The sequence below is a fragment of the Melozone crissalis genome, unplaced genomic scaffold, assembly GCF_028551555.1.
Source record: "Melozone crissalis strain CALT ecotype California unplaced genomic scaffold, PUWL_Pcris_2 ptg000016l_1, whole genome shotgun sequence".
Lineage (NCBI taxonomy): Eukaryota > Metazoa > Chordata > Aves > Passeriformes > Passerellidae > Melozone > Melozone crissalis.
The window spans coordinates 55,476,722-55,493,938 of NW_026535794.1; the positions used below are offsets into that span (position 1 = coordinate 55,476,722).

General features: G+C 43.3%; 1 protein-coding gene across 2 annotated transcripts in view; it reads left to right on the top strand.

Moving 5' to 3' along the window:
* Positions 1-11,004: 11,004 nt before the first annotated feature.
* ITGA9 (integrin subunit alpha 9) overlaps positions 11,005-17,217 on the top strand; it is a 212,119-nt gene continuing 205,906 nt past the window's right edge. For both annotated transcript variants that reach the window (XM_054274023.1, XM_054274024.1), the window contains exon 1: positions 11,005-11,236. In XM_054274023.1, the coding sequence (XP_054129998.1) occupies positions 11,070-11,236 (167 nt within the window). In that variant the 5' untranslated portion in view covers positions 11,005-11,069. The remainder of the gene's footprint in view (positions 11,237-17,217) is intronic.

The following is a 17,217-nucleotide window of genomic DNA, read 5'->3' on the forward strand; positions in this document are numbered from 1 at the left end:
TGCTGCTGCATGATTGATGGAAGGTATTGTAAAGGCAAACTTTTGGGTATCATCTGGGTGTAAAGGAATAGTAAAAAAACCAATCCTTTAAATCAACAATTAGTTTGTCCTAATTGACTGGTATCATGGTAGGTAATGCCATAGTAGGTAATGCCATTCCAGGCTGTAAAGTACCCATACTCTCCATAACAGCATTAATTTTTCTTAGATCATGGAATAATCTCCATTTTCCTGATTTCTTTCTCATTACAAACCCAGTTGTGTTCCATGGGCTTGTTGAAGGCTCAATGTGACCTTGAGCCAGTTGTTTCTGAAGTAGGGATTTAAGGGCATTTAATTTTTCTTTTTCAAAGTGCCACTGTTGAACTCACACAGGCTGTTCAGTGAGCCATATCAAGGTTAAGGTAGGCTGTTTTATGCCCTTTATGACAGTACCCCAGCTAAAGATCCATTCCCATCCTGACTCCTCATGCTGATAAGACATCCCTTCCCCATAAGTGGGACAGCAGTAACATAGGGATGTACAGTATCGGTTTGACCTTCAAAATTTTTAACCAACACGGGTTTGCTGCTTAGATAACTTTGTGTGGTACATCCGAGGCCAGCAGCAACAGATCCTACAGCCTTGGTAGGCCATGATTGAGGCCATGTGTTTGTAGAAATGATAGTAACGTCCACTCCGGTGTCTACCATACCACTGACCTCTATATAAGATGGACTTGCCTGAAGCATCGAGAGTGTACAAACCATATTTGGTCTCCACTCAGAGATGACCTGAGTCCAGTACATCTGAGGTTGTCCAGTTGATCTGAAGCCTTGGTCTCCTTGTTTTCTTGGGTCTGTTGGGGGAACAAAAGACTTAAAAGCTATAAGCTGGGCAATATGAGTGTTTTCTAGGACAGACACAGGAGGAGAAGGCATTGACACCATAGCACAATATCTGTCCTGTGAAATCAGCATCTATGACACCTGGGTGAACAAAAATGCCTTTTAGTGTTGCACTTGATCTCTCCAGCAACAGAGCACTTAACCCTCTCCCTATAGGCCCATAGGCCTCAAGAAGAACTTTATGTACCTGTAATGAACTTATAGTTACTGTGATGGCAGTGGAAGCATCCATATCTGCTGACTCTATTGTCTTTCTAGGGAGCTGGTCTCATGGGCTCACACTGGGTGACAAGAAGATGCTTGTGCCTGCATGTACCTCCGTGCTGTGCTCCTGTTCCCGTTTCCCTGCTCGTTGAGGGGCTGTCCATTAAGATGAAACTTGGACCAACACTGGTTGGCCGAGTCACCAGGCTTCCCACATCGGTTACAGTTTCCCATAGTAGTAATCTTTCTATGTCTTTGATGTGCCCTTAGTGAGTTGGTCTTGTGGGGACAATCTGCTCTTTTATGGCCTTGTTGCCCACATCCATAACACTGACATGAAAGCCATGTTATATGAATCTGTTCCAACTTTAGCACACACATCAATTAATTCACTTAAGGATGGATTTTCTTTCGGTAATAAATTGATAGCTCTTTACAGTCCTCATTTGCATTATCATGTGCCAATTGTAGTATTAATTGATTTCTTGTATCATTAATTATTATTTGCTTATTCATGGCATCTCTTAACCTCTCCATAAATGGTATATATGGTTCCTTAGTGCCCTGTTTAATTGTAGAATACCTTTGAGTCAGTGTTGCCATGTCTGTAACCTTCAACAGGGCTTGTATTCCCAAGTCTTTGGCCTGTGGCAATATTAGAGGGGTAAGCATGCCTGTAACAGTGGATTGTCAACAGAGGGTAGTCCCATAAGTTGAGCAACTCCTGCCCCAAATTGTGGATCTTGCTGCAGAACCTCTAGATTCTGCAGCCCCTGGTCCTCTGCATATCACCGCCAGGTGGACTTGAACATCATATATGGGACTGGGGTACAAAACAGCTTTGCTATCTGCTTGATATCAAAAGGTGTCATTGGTAGTTAAAAATCGTAGCATGCTTACTACTCCTGGAGACCCCAGTCCATATTTGGTGGCTACCTGGCGTAACTCAGAGAAGACCTGCCACTGAAAGGAAGCATGCCTATTGGGTGCTGGGAATGCTTTAACCATTCCACCCACAGGCTGCTGGCCAGCCAATGATAATGAAAGCATGGGCACAGAAATCCTTTCAGCGCTGTTGACATCTCCTTCTGCAATTGCTGTTAATTTTATCTGTTTCCAAGAGCTGACCGGATCATATGTAGAGATGTTAATTGATATAGGCAGTGTGGTGGAAACATCTTCTCGCAGGTCAGCAAAAGTGTGGTAGCTTGGCTCCCCCTGGTTGGGATGCTGTGAATGTGTTAGTAGAAAATGTCCCTCGGGCTTTTCAAGCCTTAGCTGTGTATGCGGTATGGTGTGGTGTCCCTCAGTACCAAGTGCCAGCAGCCTCCCACCAACACTTGTGGGTTCAGAGGCTTGCAGCTCTGCATCAGCACTTCCGGTGCTGAGCACCGCTTGACTTCCAGGTTCCGCTTGCGCTCCATAGCCGTTAGTGGGCCTACCACGCACTGGTTGTGTAGCCCCATCACATGCAGGCAGAGGCATGCCACATGTGCCAACAGCAATAAAGGGTGAGGAGTACAAAGACAGCGCCAGCAGCTGCGGTGTGAGCGGGCTCAGGTGCTGCGCCTGCACACTTGATGCCAACACTAGTGGTTCGGCTGCTCGCAGTATGGGTGAACCCGCCTGCGAGACAGGCATTGCCAATAGTGGCAGTGGGCGAGCTTCGGCAGCAGCGTAGCTGGGTGGTGCCACAGGGAGAGGTGTCCCTGATAGTGGCCTTCCATCCCTCGGCTTCCTGCCTGTCCTCCCAGCCCACACGCCCAAGGGTTCACTCACTCTCTCTGCTGCTTCTCCAGCTCTTGCGGCTGTGTGTAATCCATGGATCTGAGTCACTTCTCTGTAGAAAATCGCATTCCCACTTCTCCAGTTGCTTCTTCTTTTTATTGAAGTCTTCTATTTACAAGGGTCCCCTGAAGCTTTTATTTCCAAGGTCTGGACCTCCGCAGCTCTTCCAGCTGCCTTCCTCCGCAGCTCTTGGCTGTTGGAAGCTCTCTCAGAGTCCCACTGGGGTTCCATCTCTGCCACTATCCCCACGGTCGGGCTATTGCTAATCATGTTGGGATTCACCACTCATCGCAGTTGAGACAGAAGTGATGACACGAAACTCCACGTTCATGTGACAATAGTTGACTTTTATTGAGAGCTGTTTGCCTTATGCAGTTTTGGAAGTCCATATGGTTTTTTCTGATTGGCTAAATTAGTTGCTAACTGGGCAATGGCTGCTCCTGCCCCCAATGACCTAGACCTGCTCCCCAACAGCCCAGACCAGTCAAACTATAAAATTAGGGTAATTTTTATATAATTACTTACATTTAAGTTATAATATTATAATTGGGATTAATTAAAACTGTAAGGCCTCCAGACCAGCTGTTAGCCTCTACACCTGTTCACCCCAAACATGTGCTTGGCTTCAGGTCTGCCATTCAGTTCCCCTTAGGTCAATAAGGTACAAGCATATTCTCATATTTAAGCATGTACTTAAATAAAGCACATGCCATAGTTGAATAGAGACTGTTGAATAGAGGCCTGTTACATGAGTATGAAAATGCAGAAATCTGGATCTACTAAAGAAAGAAAAAAACCCCCAAGCAAACAACAAAAATTTGCCCCATTGTGGCTGCATTTTTCTTTACAGAGAAAAGCAAGTCACAACTTCCCAAGGATATTTTCTGGGAATCACAATGAGGAACCTCAGAGGAAGAAAAAACGATTCTTATCTCATTTGCTGCGCCTGTGTTTGGGCAAAATTAGAATGCAATATTGTTTACCCAAAATGATGGTGTTTTGTTTCCTTGGCCTATCAGGGCCAAGCGTGTGTGCAGACTGTTTGTCAGCAGACAGCCACAAGATTCTGTTCAGTTGAGGTGAGTGCTTGTGCAGATTCAGTTTAGATGTAGTGTACAATAGTGTAATATAATATAGAATAATATAGTATAATAAAATAATTAACTAGCCTTCTGATATCAATAGAGTCAGATGCATAATTTCACCCTTCTTCGAGGGCCCTGCTTTTACAATACCCGTTGGATTTATGTTTCCTTTACTTGGCTCAGATAAATTCCTTCAGTTACTGGTATACAACATGTGATAAATATTTTATAAATATGATGGATTTATGGCACAAATTTACCATCAATCAGACTGAAATAAATCCCAGTACTGAAAGCCAGGCCAAGTGTTAAAGTGCAGTGTTAATGTATACTTTTCAAGACAATAGAATAAGGGCTGGTACACTAAAACTGGATTGCTGCTGAAAGAGTACAATTCAAGAAAATAAATCTCTTAAATACCTATGGAGTGACAATTAATTTTTGTATATGAGTCTCTGAAAATTCTCTTTCCACTCTAGTCTTTTAGCTGGAAGGTGATTTTTTGATTAAATCACCAGGTTCTGTACCTTCCAAGATTTGCAATGGACCAGTTGGTGTCTGGTCACTAGTGGTGCACCCTATGGATCTGTGTAGGGCCAAGTCCTCTTTAATATCTCTATTAATGATCTGGATGAGGCGATTGAGTCTACCAGCAGCAGATTCATAGATACCAGGTTGTGTTGGAGTGTTGATCTGCTGGAGGCTAAAAAGTCTCTGCAGAGGGTTCTGGACAGGCTGGATTGATGGGCCGAGACCAATGGCATGAGGTTCATCAAGACCAAGTGCTGGATCCTGCACTTCAGCCACAACAACTGCAGGCAGTGCTACAGGCTGGGGACAGAGTGGCTGTGTTAGTGTTCAAAAACACATAATCACAGGGACTATATGCGGTGCTTTTTATTAAGAGCTCTGGGAATCGGGATATATTCAACCCAAATCTGATTCTGACCATCCCAAATGATCATGTTTTATACTCTCCATCCCAAATGATCATGTTTTATACTCTATCGTTACATAACTTTCATGTTAATTATTAAACTTATATTGTTCTATTGTATACATAAATTTAGCCCCTCTCTGAATTTCCAACATAGTTTCTCATTATTCTTCTTATGGTTATATAATAATTACATTTAATTACTAAACAATCATCACATCTAACAATTATATAATTTATCATACTGCTTACGCAGGTGCAGTTGATCTGGGAAAGCACAAAGCTTAACATTTTAGATTCTATCTTTAACTTTTTCCAGGGTTCCACTATCAGCTGGAATGCTACCTGGTGAGAAAGGACCTTGGGGTGCTGGTCAACAGCAGCTGAACATGAGCCAGGAGTGTGCCCTGGTGGCCAAGAGGGCCACTGGCATCCTCGCCTGTATCGACAATGGTGTGCCAGCAGGACCAGGGAAGCTTAGCATGGTTGAGGCAGCACCTAAAGTGCTGTGTCCAGTGCTGGGACCTTCAGTTTAGGAAGATGTTGAAGTAGTGGAATAAGTCCAGAGAAGGGTAACAAAGATGGTGAAGGGTCTGGAAAACAAGCCTTGTGAAGAGCAGCTGAGAGAAAGGGGGTATTTTAGCCTGGAGAAAAAGAGGCTCGTGGGTGACCTTTTTGTTCTCTACAGCCAGTCAGCAAGAGACAGTATGAGAGGACATAGTCCTATGTACTGCCAGGGGAGGCTTAGTTTGGACATTAGGAAGAAATTCTTCACAGAAAAGGTGATTAAATATTGGAATGGGTTGCCCAGGAGATGGTGGAGTCACTGTCCCTGAGGTGCTTGAGGAAAGACTGGATGTGGTACTCATGGCCACGGTTTAGCTGGCAAGGTAGTCTTCAGTCATAGGTTGGACTTGATGATCTCAGAGGTCTTTTCCAACTTAATTGATTCTGTGATTCTGTCTTCCACGCAGGTGAAACTTCTAGGATTCTCAATCTGTTTGGAAAATCCTAGTACAGGTCTATGAAAAAGGTAAGAGACAGTGGCCGAAGAGCTAACAACAGTGACTAACAGAACCAGCAAGAGAATAATTTTCCTTCTTATCTATTTACTCTAGCTGGAGAGCTACCTATAGAAAATGAAAGAAGAGACAAGCAGGAATTAAATTAATATATTATGTGAGGAGATCAGTGTGAGCACCTCACTCAGTTTTTCAGTGGCTTGAGGGTTAAACCTTTTAGGGCAGGATCACAGATGTGAACTCGACCTGAACATGTTATCCAACAAAAGTAATTAGTCTTGCATTTGATGCAGAAATTGAGGGTGACATCTCCTTAATTTAATGGGAATAATGTAGAAAGGCATAGTTTGTACAACAGCAGTCTAGATTTTGCCTCTAAGTCTAGATGCTTGAAGTGATTTGATGTCTGACAGACTGAAATCACACTAGTAGAAATGTAGTCAGTTCCTCTCAGTGTGGCTGTAGCAATTGACAGGCTAGTTCTCTGGTAGGCAAGTGAGAGTTTCCTCTTTAGCCAAAATACCTTATATTGCTAATATTTTATTTGTATATATAAATATTTTAGTATTTTATGGTTACTCCTTTTATATATTCCTTACAAAGGAACACCCCTCTCTCGGACAACTTCAACAGTGATGAGGCCTTGAAAAGAAAGAGGAGAAGTCTCTCCCACTGTCCTTGCAGTGCAACAAAATTTGGTAGCATTTCCTCTCCTTCAATGGGAAGGCAAGCACAATCTGTCTTTAGAATGAAGCCACAGTGGAAGAAGAACTTAAGAGGATGCTCTTTGCTTGGTAGGCAAGAAGAGCTATGAGAAGTGTCAGGAAAACATCTCATCTAAGTTTGGTCTCCTGAACTCTTTTCAGCTGAGTCTGTAGGTGGGTTAGATCAGAGAGTTCTGTGGGTACTGACTGAAAATAAACCGCAGTATTATCATTAGGACCTGATTTACAGAGTTACTGATCTCCTTGCATGAGCACTTGCCATAGAAATAGAAAGAGTGCATGGGAACAATCAGCAAGGCTCACCACTGCAATGGGAAACCTTTAACACAAGTTCAGTTAAAACCTCCTTAATACTGAGCATGTACTGACACAACCATATGAATAATGATGGGGAGAGGCAGCAGCCTTTGTATTAATGAGATTATGGGATGCCCTCTCAATTGTTACCATGTCCTGGCTGATGGATGCCAGGGTGGGAGAAGGAGGTGTCATCCCATCCCCACTCAGCAGCACATCCTCTCCCCACCTGTGGCCAAGAGCAAGCAGGAGGGAGCTGAGGGCCAGGAAGAGAAATGTGGACCCAAACAAGTAGGGCTCAAAAAAGATTGTTAAGTAAGCTTACAGCAGCTGTTAGTTGTAGGTGCCTGTGGGAAGTGAAAATGAAGTTGTTTGTGCATAGAAAGTGTTTGGAAACAGACAGTAAAATTTCAACCTCAGCAATATTTCGATACAAATGCAAAGAAAGGCAAATGATAAGTAGAATTATGTGTGAAAAATAAACTTCAAATTAAGTAAGGTATTGGTAAAAGTAAGGAAACCAATGTTGAATTCACTATGCGTAGTACAGGAACAAATTTATCTTTTTATATATATATATATATATATATATATATATATATATATATATATATATATATATATATATATATATATATATGTATATGTATATATATATAAAAATCATCTTTGAAGCGCCATTTTGGGTGGAGAAGCTTTCAGGAAGACAACTTATCTGTTAATGCTTACTCTTGATGAATGGAGTCTGTACATAGCTGAATGTTTAAGCAATGAAGACATGGGGCATTTGTTTTAATTTTCACTGTCTTTCCACAGCCACAACTTTATTGCATTGGACTTTCTTTTCCTAAGCTCTATTATTAATTAAAAAGTATTGTCAAGGGTGCTACTTCACTGTTGATTCTCAATTTACAGATAATGTTTCTGATTTATAAACTAATCTGGAGACTGAGTCTTGCCAAAATACAGTGTTTAATTAATATAGTTAGGTGTAAAGTACAAATTAGTCCTATGGCACAGATATGGAGCTTCTCTAGATGATACAAACATCAAGGCTCACACAGTGAGAATAGAGATATAGAAGTGCCTATTATAGCTATTCCTGGTTTGAATGGTTCCTTCACACAAGGTTTCCACCAGGATTTGGGTTCAGTGAGGAGAGAATTCTATGGTATATGATTTAATGTACTATTCTCTGTTCTCACCCTTTAGTTTTACCATCATATTAATTTAACTGTACATTTTTATTGTCCTTGATGCTGCAGTTGGATGCCCCATTGCTTTCATAAATGTCATGCCAGAATTTTATCAGCTAAATATACGCCACTGAGACAGGCAGTTTCTGTTTTTGTTTCTGTTTGGACCTACAAGATTCCTGTTGGATTAAATGTTGTGAGATGACTTCAGTATTTGGATGTGCAATAAAAGAAAGAAAAGGATGGAAGTACCATATTCCTAGCCTTTCCCTGGATACTCTTACTTGCAAAGAATGGAGAGCTGACATTTTTATAGACTGACACACTTTTTGCGTTTCACTTCTAGTTGAAATAAGTCCTCCCTAGAGCACTCTACAACATGAAAGACAAGTGTTCCATTCACCTCATCTGGTTGCTTTGCTTTCCTCCTCCCTCTGGAGAAGGATGAACACATTGCTCTCTCTAGCATATCATCCACATTTCCTTTAACTGGGTTTGAGAGCTGTCTGAGCACCATTTAGTGCCCAGGTAATTAATTGAAAATCCCCAACACTTTCTTGCTTCAAAAGGCAGAGATGTGGCTTTGTAGTGCTAATGATTGTGTGTCATTTGTGGAATTTGCTTAATTGAGGTGTATTGACTTTCTGCCTAAATCAGATTACTTTTATCCATATTGATTGCACAGTTATTAAATCCCTGTGAAAATCTTTCTATTAAATGTTATAAATCTCCCTGCTAATATGACATAAATGCCCTGCTGTTTTCACGTGATGCACCAATAAAAAAATCAATTCTTGCAGTTTGATCATACACTTAAGGCTGAATTTACTGATAAAGCGACTTTCTCTTTTTATTTGATAGTGAGCATTGTGCCTTTCAGACTTGACTGAAAAATTTTCACTTCTTCATAACCCTGGTCATAGTTAGATGAAAGAAGACTCACACTACTCCAACCTTTTCACAAGCCACCTTGAACAAGGACACTAAATAATTATACCACTAAGCTTCACATGGCCAGTATAAAACACCTTGGTGACTGGAAACATCCATTCTTTTTTTTTTTTTCACCACCAAATGCTGTAATTTTTACTCCTCTCTTTAACCTGTCCCTGAAATTTTCTATGTTAATGTTTGCTTTGTGGCATCACAGTCAATATCAAATATGGCAGTTTCTAAACAGCAACAGGTACATGTGGCAGCACTTGCTCTGAGGGTGATGCTCAAAAGCAATGATTGAGACCAATCTTCTTCCTGGTGAGGACGTTCCCTTGCAGAAACAGGCTATGTATTTGAAAGAGCCACGTGGATACTATGAAATAGCTTACCCCAGAATTCCCTCCTCGCTGAAAAAAAATCCTGGAGGAAACCGTTTGCAGGAAAAGAATTACTCTTTCACCAAGAACTTCCTTCACTGAAAGAAGATTTGACTTGCAAGAGTGTTTTTCCATGACAGCTTTCCAGGAGCCTCAACACGCAGTACTCTTCCCTGGAGATCATTGGTGTCATCAGAAGCAAATTATGCATTAACTCTCGTGTGCATATGCAAGAGGTACTACTGGATGTGGCTGCAAATCTCCAGTGACCTGCCACAAGTAGCAGTTCCTGTAGTATCAGAGTTCCCCTCTATTCTTGTGTTTCCCAGGACTTACTCTGCTTCTCCTGGTGTACTTTCTTATGTATGAGGGCTGTAGATGGAATTAAATAGTCAAAGACAAGGCTAACAGAAACATATGAATGTCACAATCATCTATGAGAAACTATTTATCCTCTGAGATTCTGGGCTTGGTGCTCAGAAGGATCTAAACACATGAATTTTGAGTATAAAATATACTGCTTTTCACTTTAATAAAAGGATGGGCTTTGTGTGCCCAAGGGTTTTATAGCACCTAACTCCCCTCCCCTTTTCCTACAGAGTGATGATCACCCTTGCATTATCCTCTGGAGTAGACTTCTTGCCTTTGCTCTTGCTCATCTATTAGTGCATGTTTGACTGATTATTTTTACTCTCAGATTTTCAAGCTTTTCAATTAGAACAATTATTTTCAGCTTTTACTAAGCCACGAAGGTTGCTGCTTCTTTTTCAGACCTGAAGTACTTTTGCCGGAAAACACGGGCCTGATTTTTTTACCCGAAGTATTTTCATTTCTTCTGCCCTGAAAAAAGACACTGCCTCTCATCATAGCTTCCCTTTTCCCAAGAAAATCTCCCTTGCGTTTCGGCGTGATGCAAATCAGATCTGTCATCTGTCACTCACGAAGCATTCCTCTCCGCGTGCCGGACTCAAGCACAGCTGACAGCCTCAAACTACTGGAAGTCAGGACTGATTCCTCCATGTCTTTCTGCCCTAGACTTTGTGATTTCCCTCTTCCCCCTCCAGGCGCCGACCGGGGGAGGGGCTGCGTGAGAAGGGGAATAGGTGGAAAAAAGAAAGAAAGTCACGGCTGACAGGCAGTTTGGTGGAAGAGAGGGACACCGAGGGGGAGGCTGTGGGGCCGCGCGGTGCCGTGGCGGGGGGAGCCGGGCGGCAGAGCCAAGCACGGCGCGTTCCGGGGCCGACGGGCGGCGAGCTCGGGCACGGCACGGCTCGGCACGGCTCGGCTCGGCACTGCACGGCACAGCGAGGCAGGGCACGGCACGGCACGGCGCGCCAGGGCACGGCACGGCACGGCACGGCACGGCGCGGCTCGGCACGGCAGGTACCGCGCAGGGCCGCCAGAGGGTGCCGGCGGCACGGCCGGCCGAGGCGGAGGGCGCCGGTGCCCGCGGGGCGCGGCGGGGCCGGGCCGAGCCGCGGCGCGGGGCGGGCACAAAAGCGCCGCGCCCGTACACGCCAGCTTGGAGTCGGCGCCGGCAGCAGGGCGGGGTCGGTGGGCCGGAGTTCAGCGCTTAGCGGCCCCGGTGCGGGCGGCTGGCTCAGGGCTCGCACGATGCCGGAGGCGCGGCGGGGCGCAGCAAGGGTTCTGTGGACGCTGCTGTGGGTGGCCGTGGTGCGCTCCTACAACGTAGATGTGGGTCGCCCCGTGATTTTCCGGGGTCCCAACGGCTCCTTCTTCGGGTACTCGGTGCTGCAGCACTACCACGATAGCACACGGTGGTGAGTAGCGCGGCCCCTGCGTGCCCGGGACGGGCGAAGGCGCGGGGGCCGGCGGGGATGCGGCCCGGCGGTCGCTGCCGGGACATCCATCCCTCCTGGCAGCCGCATCTCCCGCAGCGACGCGGCCGGACCCGAGGCCCCGCGAAGGGGCGCCTCCGCCCTGGACTGCGGGGTCTCTCCCCGCGCTCGGGCCACCTCTTCGCCGGAGGCAGAGCTGTGGGCTCCGCGCCCATTGAGCACGAAGGATTTCTCTAATGTGAGCAGGGGGCCCCGCGCTGGGAGGCGTTTTAACACGGGTTGTCCTTTCTGGGCTAGCAGCCGGCGCTTGGCATTGTGACCTAATTGTCCCCAAGCGCCAGCCGGCCCGCGGCCGACGTCGCGACCCTGTACTCGATCCCCCTTCCTCGCGGGAAATATTTAGCAGCTCCTCGTCCGGACTGCGTACGAAAAAGCGTACGGGGTACGAATGATGATGGGTTTTGCCGTGTTAGTGGGAAATGTTTCCAATACCGGTAACTTCCACCGAGAGCAGCACACGCAGCGTCCACGGAGCTAAACTACCCGCACCCTGCCTGGCGAGGGACAAAATTCCTCCGGAGGCTGAAGAGACGCTTCCAAATCGTAGAGGAAATGTTTGTGCAACTTAAAAATAAAAAACACCGAAGAAAGAAAGTTTATCTACATCCAAAAATTTGTGAAACTGGCGAGCTTCTTGTTTTTCCTGTTGATTGAAAAGAGCCTTGGAACATAGTCTGTTTGTTGTCTAGGTTAGAGGCTCTTTGTTAGAATTAAAAGTAATTTCTCTTAGTTGGACCTAGCTAGTGTCATCTGGTGCCCTTCTAATGTGAGTAGCAGACACTGCTGCCAGTAAGCATCCACAAAGCATGTCTTTATCTTCTTATACTTAGATATTCAGCTATTGATGTTGGAACTTTGGTGCACTGTGGTTTAAAGAAATTATTCATTCTGGCATACAGTACTTTAAAAATGAATTTCTTTCACAGCCTTTAGTTCCCAATTAGTTCTATGCTCTGCCTTTCTCCATAGTGGCTTTCATGGAGCATTCATTTTTAAGGACTTACAACAAGATTTCATAGAGGAAAAGCACCCTGAGAGAAGAAAAGATCTCAGTTTAAAGCAGTGCTTAACTTAGGTCAGGAGTCAATGAAGGGTGCAAAGGCTGAAAGGAACTTCTATTCAACACAAATTGCTGGGGATTCACAAGGGTGTGAATGAAATGCTGATCTACTGCAGTGTGGTGGGGAAAAAGTGGTAGAATTTGTTGCTTCTTATGTAAGTATCTGTCATTCTGATTGATAAAATGAATTGTCTTCATAAAGCAACTGCTGGTGTGTTTTTGGAAGGGAAGGTGGACTAGGGAGGAGTCTTTGAGATAGCCCCACTTCATTTAGGAACATGCTGGACTTTAAGTGTTGGGCATCTGTCTGAAGGCAGGGATCTGTTAGAAGTCTGGTGCTCAAATTAAAATCTTCAATTATGTAAATTCCAATTTTTGTTTTGAAAATGGAGCTGATACCTGATGCCTTTGCTGTGACCCCAGAAGAAAAAATACCAAACCAATGAAACATCTAAGATCATTAACTGTTTTTATTTTAAAAAGTTGTTACGCCTAACACTCAAAAGGGTTAAGGGCAGCTTAGTATGGTAAGCATCAGCACAGTCAGAAATCATCAGGGTGGGATTGTCACCACTGGTGGGAATGCTCCTCTTTTCATTGTGAGACCAGGAAGTTTGTTTTCATGGGTACTTCAGAATCCTGTTCCCAACTGACACTGGGATAACAAGTTGGGAGACAAGTATTTTTAGACTTCCCTTGATTCTAGTGTGCTGTGTGCAGTTCTGCTTGTAATATGTGTGTGCATCCTAAAGGTCATTAATGAATCTCTTAATGCAGCCTTCTTCCAGTTTTCTGAACAAGCTCCTCTTAAGAGTCAGGGTTATTGTTTGTTTTTGTGTGTCAAGTTTTTTTCTTTCTTCTTGTGACTTTTATATACCCAAGGAAGAGCTATCATTTCAGTTTTCTCATGTCGATTGGGTCTGTACACTGCAATGGGAAGTAGTTAAAATAATTTAACTGTAGACAGTGATATTTTGGACAATGAAGACTTGCCCAGTGAGTTTAGCACTATATGAGTCTGCAAAAATGTGATTGATCAAAACTGAGGCTGATAGGGCTCCTGCCCATCTAAAATTGTTTAATATGTTAATATGCTCTCAAGAATTTGAAGATATTCAGGGAACTCTTGCTCTTCATTGCTTGTGGGCCTGATACTCACCTAATGTGCTTCTGATATGAGAGCTGTCTTGTTTTCTGTAGCCTTGTCTGTGTGCTGGTGTGTATGAACATATTTGTGTGTGTGTATACATATGTATATCATGTTTCAACTCTTTGTTTTCCAAGACCACAAAGGCACCTGTCTGTATTTCCTACCTTATGCCTAAAGGTTTCCAGTAAACTGGTTCAGGGTTTGGTGATCCTTTCAGGCTTCATATGAGCCAAATATTCATGTAGAATGAAAAAAAGGGAGGTGGGATATTTGGTATGAGATCTTACATCAGATAAACATGAATAGTGAGGCTGCTGCACACAGGAATTACAACTGGGAACTGGGTGTTCAGCTGCCCCTACAGTAGTGGAGCCAGTCAGTGCCTTTGACATTTTCTGCAGTACTTGATTGCAATGATGGTTCCATTGAGCTGGTTTTGCACATTTTCTTGTCTTGAGAAATGTTTCTCAATTGAGATGTGCTGAGATTATTGTATTTCTGAAAATGTCTGCTTTTCCTTCCTTAAGTGGGTTTTATGGCTGTAAATCTTCACAGGTTTACTCAGTGATGGGTACATCATTGCCATTTTCAGCAAGAAACCAAGTGGCTGGTTACATTTAGAGCAGGGACAAGCTGAAGTGCTTCTGCTCTCTGGATACAATGATGAGCCTTGGAGTAAGGATTCAAAAAACAACCAAGAAACGGCCCCAGGCAGTTAAAAAAGAAAATAAAACCCACATTTTTCCCCAACTAAAAGGTGGTAATAATTTGAAATCTCTTATTCTTCTTTTTTAAAATGAATAAGACGTTTCTTTAGTCTCTCCCCCTTTCCCTCCTTATGATCTCTTCTTGCTGACACCCTCAAATCTGTCAGCAAGTCCAGGGTGACCATTTCATCTTCTATGGCAAAATAATCTGGCATGGAAAAGTCAGTTTAGTTGCATGGTGTCCTGCTGTGAGTTTTACAATAAAGAAAGAGTCTTGTTTCTGTGCTGTTGCATCATTCCTTCAGCCCTGCTCTTCACCAGTTTGTGCTGCTGCTGAAATAATGAAGGTTGATCTGCATCTTGGGCTGCGTGAGATGTGTTGTAATGCATGTCCTGTAAACACGTGGTCGACCAGAAGGAAGGCAGTCCAAAATTGCATGGAATGAACTTTCTAATACAATTTGAAACAATAGAAAGCAGGCATTCTTTATCTGCACAGGACATGTAGCTGATCTCTCCTTGTTCTGCTTATGTTGCGAGACTTTACAACAAGGTGTTTATCATAATCATATATATTCATTAAAATGTGTTTCTTATCTAATACATAAGCATCACTTCCCTAGAAATATTTTTCATGCATCTGCCTCCTGAAAGTCCTTTTATGGTTCTGAAGGTTTATTGAGAGGGGTCTCTAGTGGTTGTATGCACTGAATGCTTCAGTATTAGAGGTGACCTTTCCTTGAACTTTTTCTTTGGACACGTGCTATTGCTTCTTCTTACATAGCTTGCCTGAACAAACACTGTAGGTCTCTTTATCTGTTTTTCCACTGGTTCCAGTCAAATTTATCATCCTGTGTGTATACCTTTATATCCTTTCTTGGGTTTTTTGCCAGCTTAGTCTTTAAGCTCTATTCAGCAACTTCAGGGGAGCTGAAAATTTTTATTCTCTATGTTATGTATCAAAAGTGTGGGAACAGATTGACCCAGTGGAGACTGGAGACTGCCGTGGAATTTCGAGGAATCTGAGCTTGCTGTCATTGGTCATGGATCATCCAGCCCTCCTGCTTCTTGCTCTGTGTGTCATGGATGAAACACAGGGTTTTATTTCAAGTAACTGGTTTGGGTTTTTTGGAAGAGACAGAGACCTTTCTAAAGGGGAGAAACTCAGCTGGGATATGATGGTAGGGCACCCTCCTTTGGTATGCTTTTGAAATGAGCTGTGGTATGTGAGGGTACTTAACAATTTTTTTTTCCCAACGTGTACCATTGCAGTGAGGTGAGGTGCCTACAGCCCTCAGTCTTTAAATTGTGATTGTCTAATCCCTGCTGATGTGCTGTAGGCTGATGCTTAATGTGTTTGGCATCTCTCCAGGCATTGGTCAGCTCTGCACTTCTGTTCACTGTTCCTTTTGTTAAATGCAACACCTAATTTCCAAATCTGTATGTCCTGGGGGTCAGTCACCAGGGAAGTGATCATTACTGTTCTTCAGGAAGTAATTGTAAAAAGGTGTGAATTTCTCTGTGGCCAAGAAAGCTTCTTGTCCTCCAATAAAACTGGCTGCTGCAACTCCTTCGGTGGCATGGTTTCCAGCCATGCAGCTGCATAGTTCTCTCAATACAGATGAAAATGTTTGTCGTTGATCATGTGAGTATGAGTGCAAGAAGAGAAAGTTAAGTGTCCTTTCTGCTCCCTATTTTGGTTTAAACCCCAATACTTTTTTCACAGAGCCAGTGGGATGAGGCTGTTGCTCACAGATTTCTGTACACCTCAAGGAAAATGGCTGAAATGGCTCCAAACTCCCCTCCTCCTGTTCTTGGTTCTCTGCCTTTCTCCATAGAAAGTAACCTCTTTCTCTTGATGAGGTTTCCCCTTCAAGGTATCTTCATGCAGCTACTCACTAATATTCTAGGGGCTTCCCATAGAATAGTGTGGTTGTGAGAACCTGCACTCATCAGTAATCTCTGCAGACAGTGTTACTCACATAGTATACTCACATAGTAAGCCTCACATAGTGAGCCTTTTGGCTAAAGGCTGGAGAGCTGCTGGCACCTCCTTGCCGACTGCCCAAGCAGTCATATAGTAGCATTGGAAATCCGTACTGCAAAAATCAGTCATTTTAAGCAAATGCTGGTTAAAGTATTTGGAATATATTGGAAAGTTGTACTTCTTCTATTTGTATCTTCTGTGTCCATGCCAGGCAAGACTCCACAGCACTGAAATAAGAGAAGACTTTATTAGAGTCTAAGACTTTATTTTGAAATGTATTTCTGATTTGATATAGTAGTAGAGAAAAAACACTTCCTCTGATTGCAGTGCTGTTTCATAAACATTGCACAAGATTTCAAAGGTGATTTAAATATGTAGAGGAGATATAAACAGGTGGGTTTTTTTGCTCCATGAGTCCCAAAGTATTTAGATGGAAATGAGTTGTCTATCCAGGTCTTCTGAAAAGTCTCATGATAGTTAAATGGATGACTTCCTTACAACACTTAAGGCATTTACTTACAGAAGCTAGTGAAAGAGTAAGCAAGACTTTTTGTTGACAAAGGAAATATTCCAGTCTCGAACCTTTGAATAAAATTAAAGTAATTGTTATGTAACAAATACCAACCAAAAACCATGTGAACAAACAGAAAACCTCCTATTTTCCATCTTAGGGCATAAGTGAGCATGGATCATACTAGATGATGCAGTGGCTTTGCAAAGGCTTCGCCTGCTGGGTTTTAGGTGCAAGAGTGAGAGAATGAGACAAAATCCTAAGATGACGTAGTATGTGCTGTGTGTGAAATACCAAATTTGAATGCATGGACATTCAAGACAATCCAAAATAAATTTGCCATTGGCACACATCACTGACTGCTTCTTTCTGCCCAGTCCACATGAAGAAATGGCAATGTACGTTTTTCTTTTTGAAAGGTATAATTGCTCAAGACAGCAGTATTATCTGTACCAATAGTCTACTCCAATTGCTAATTATCAATTTTT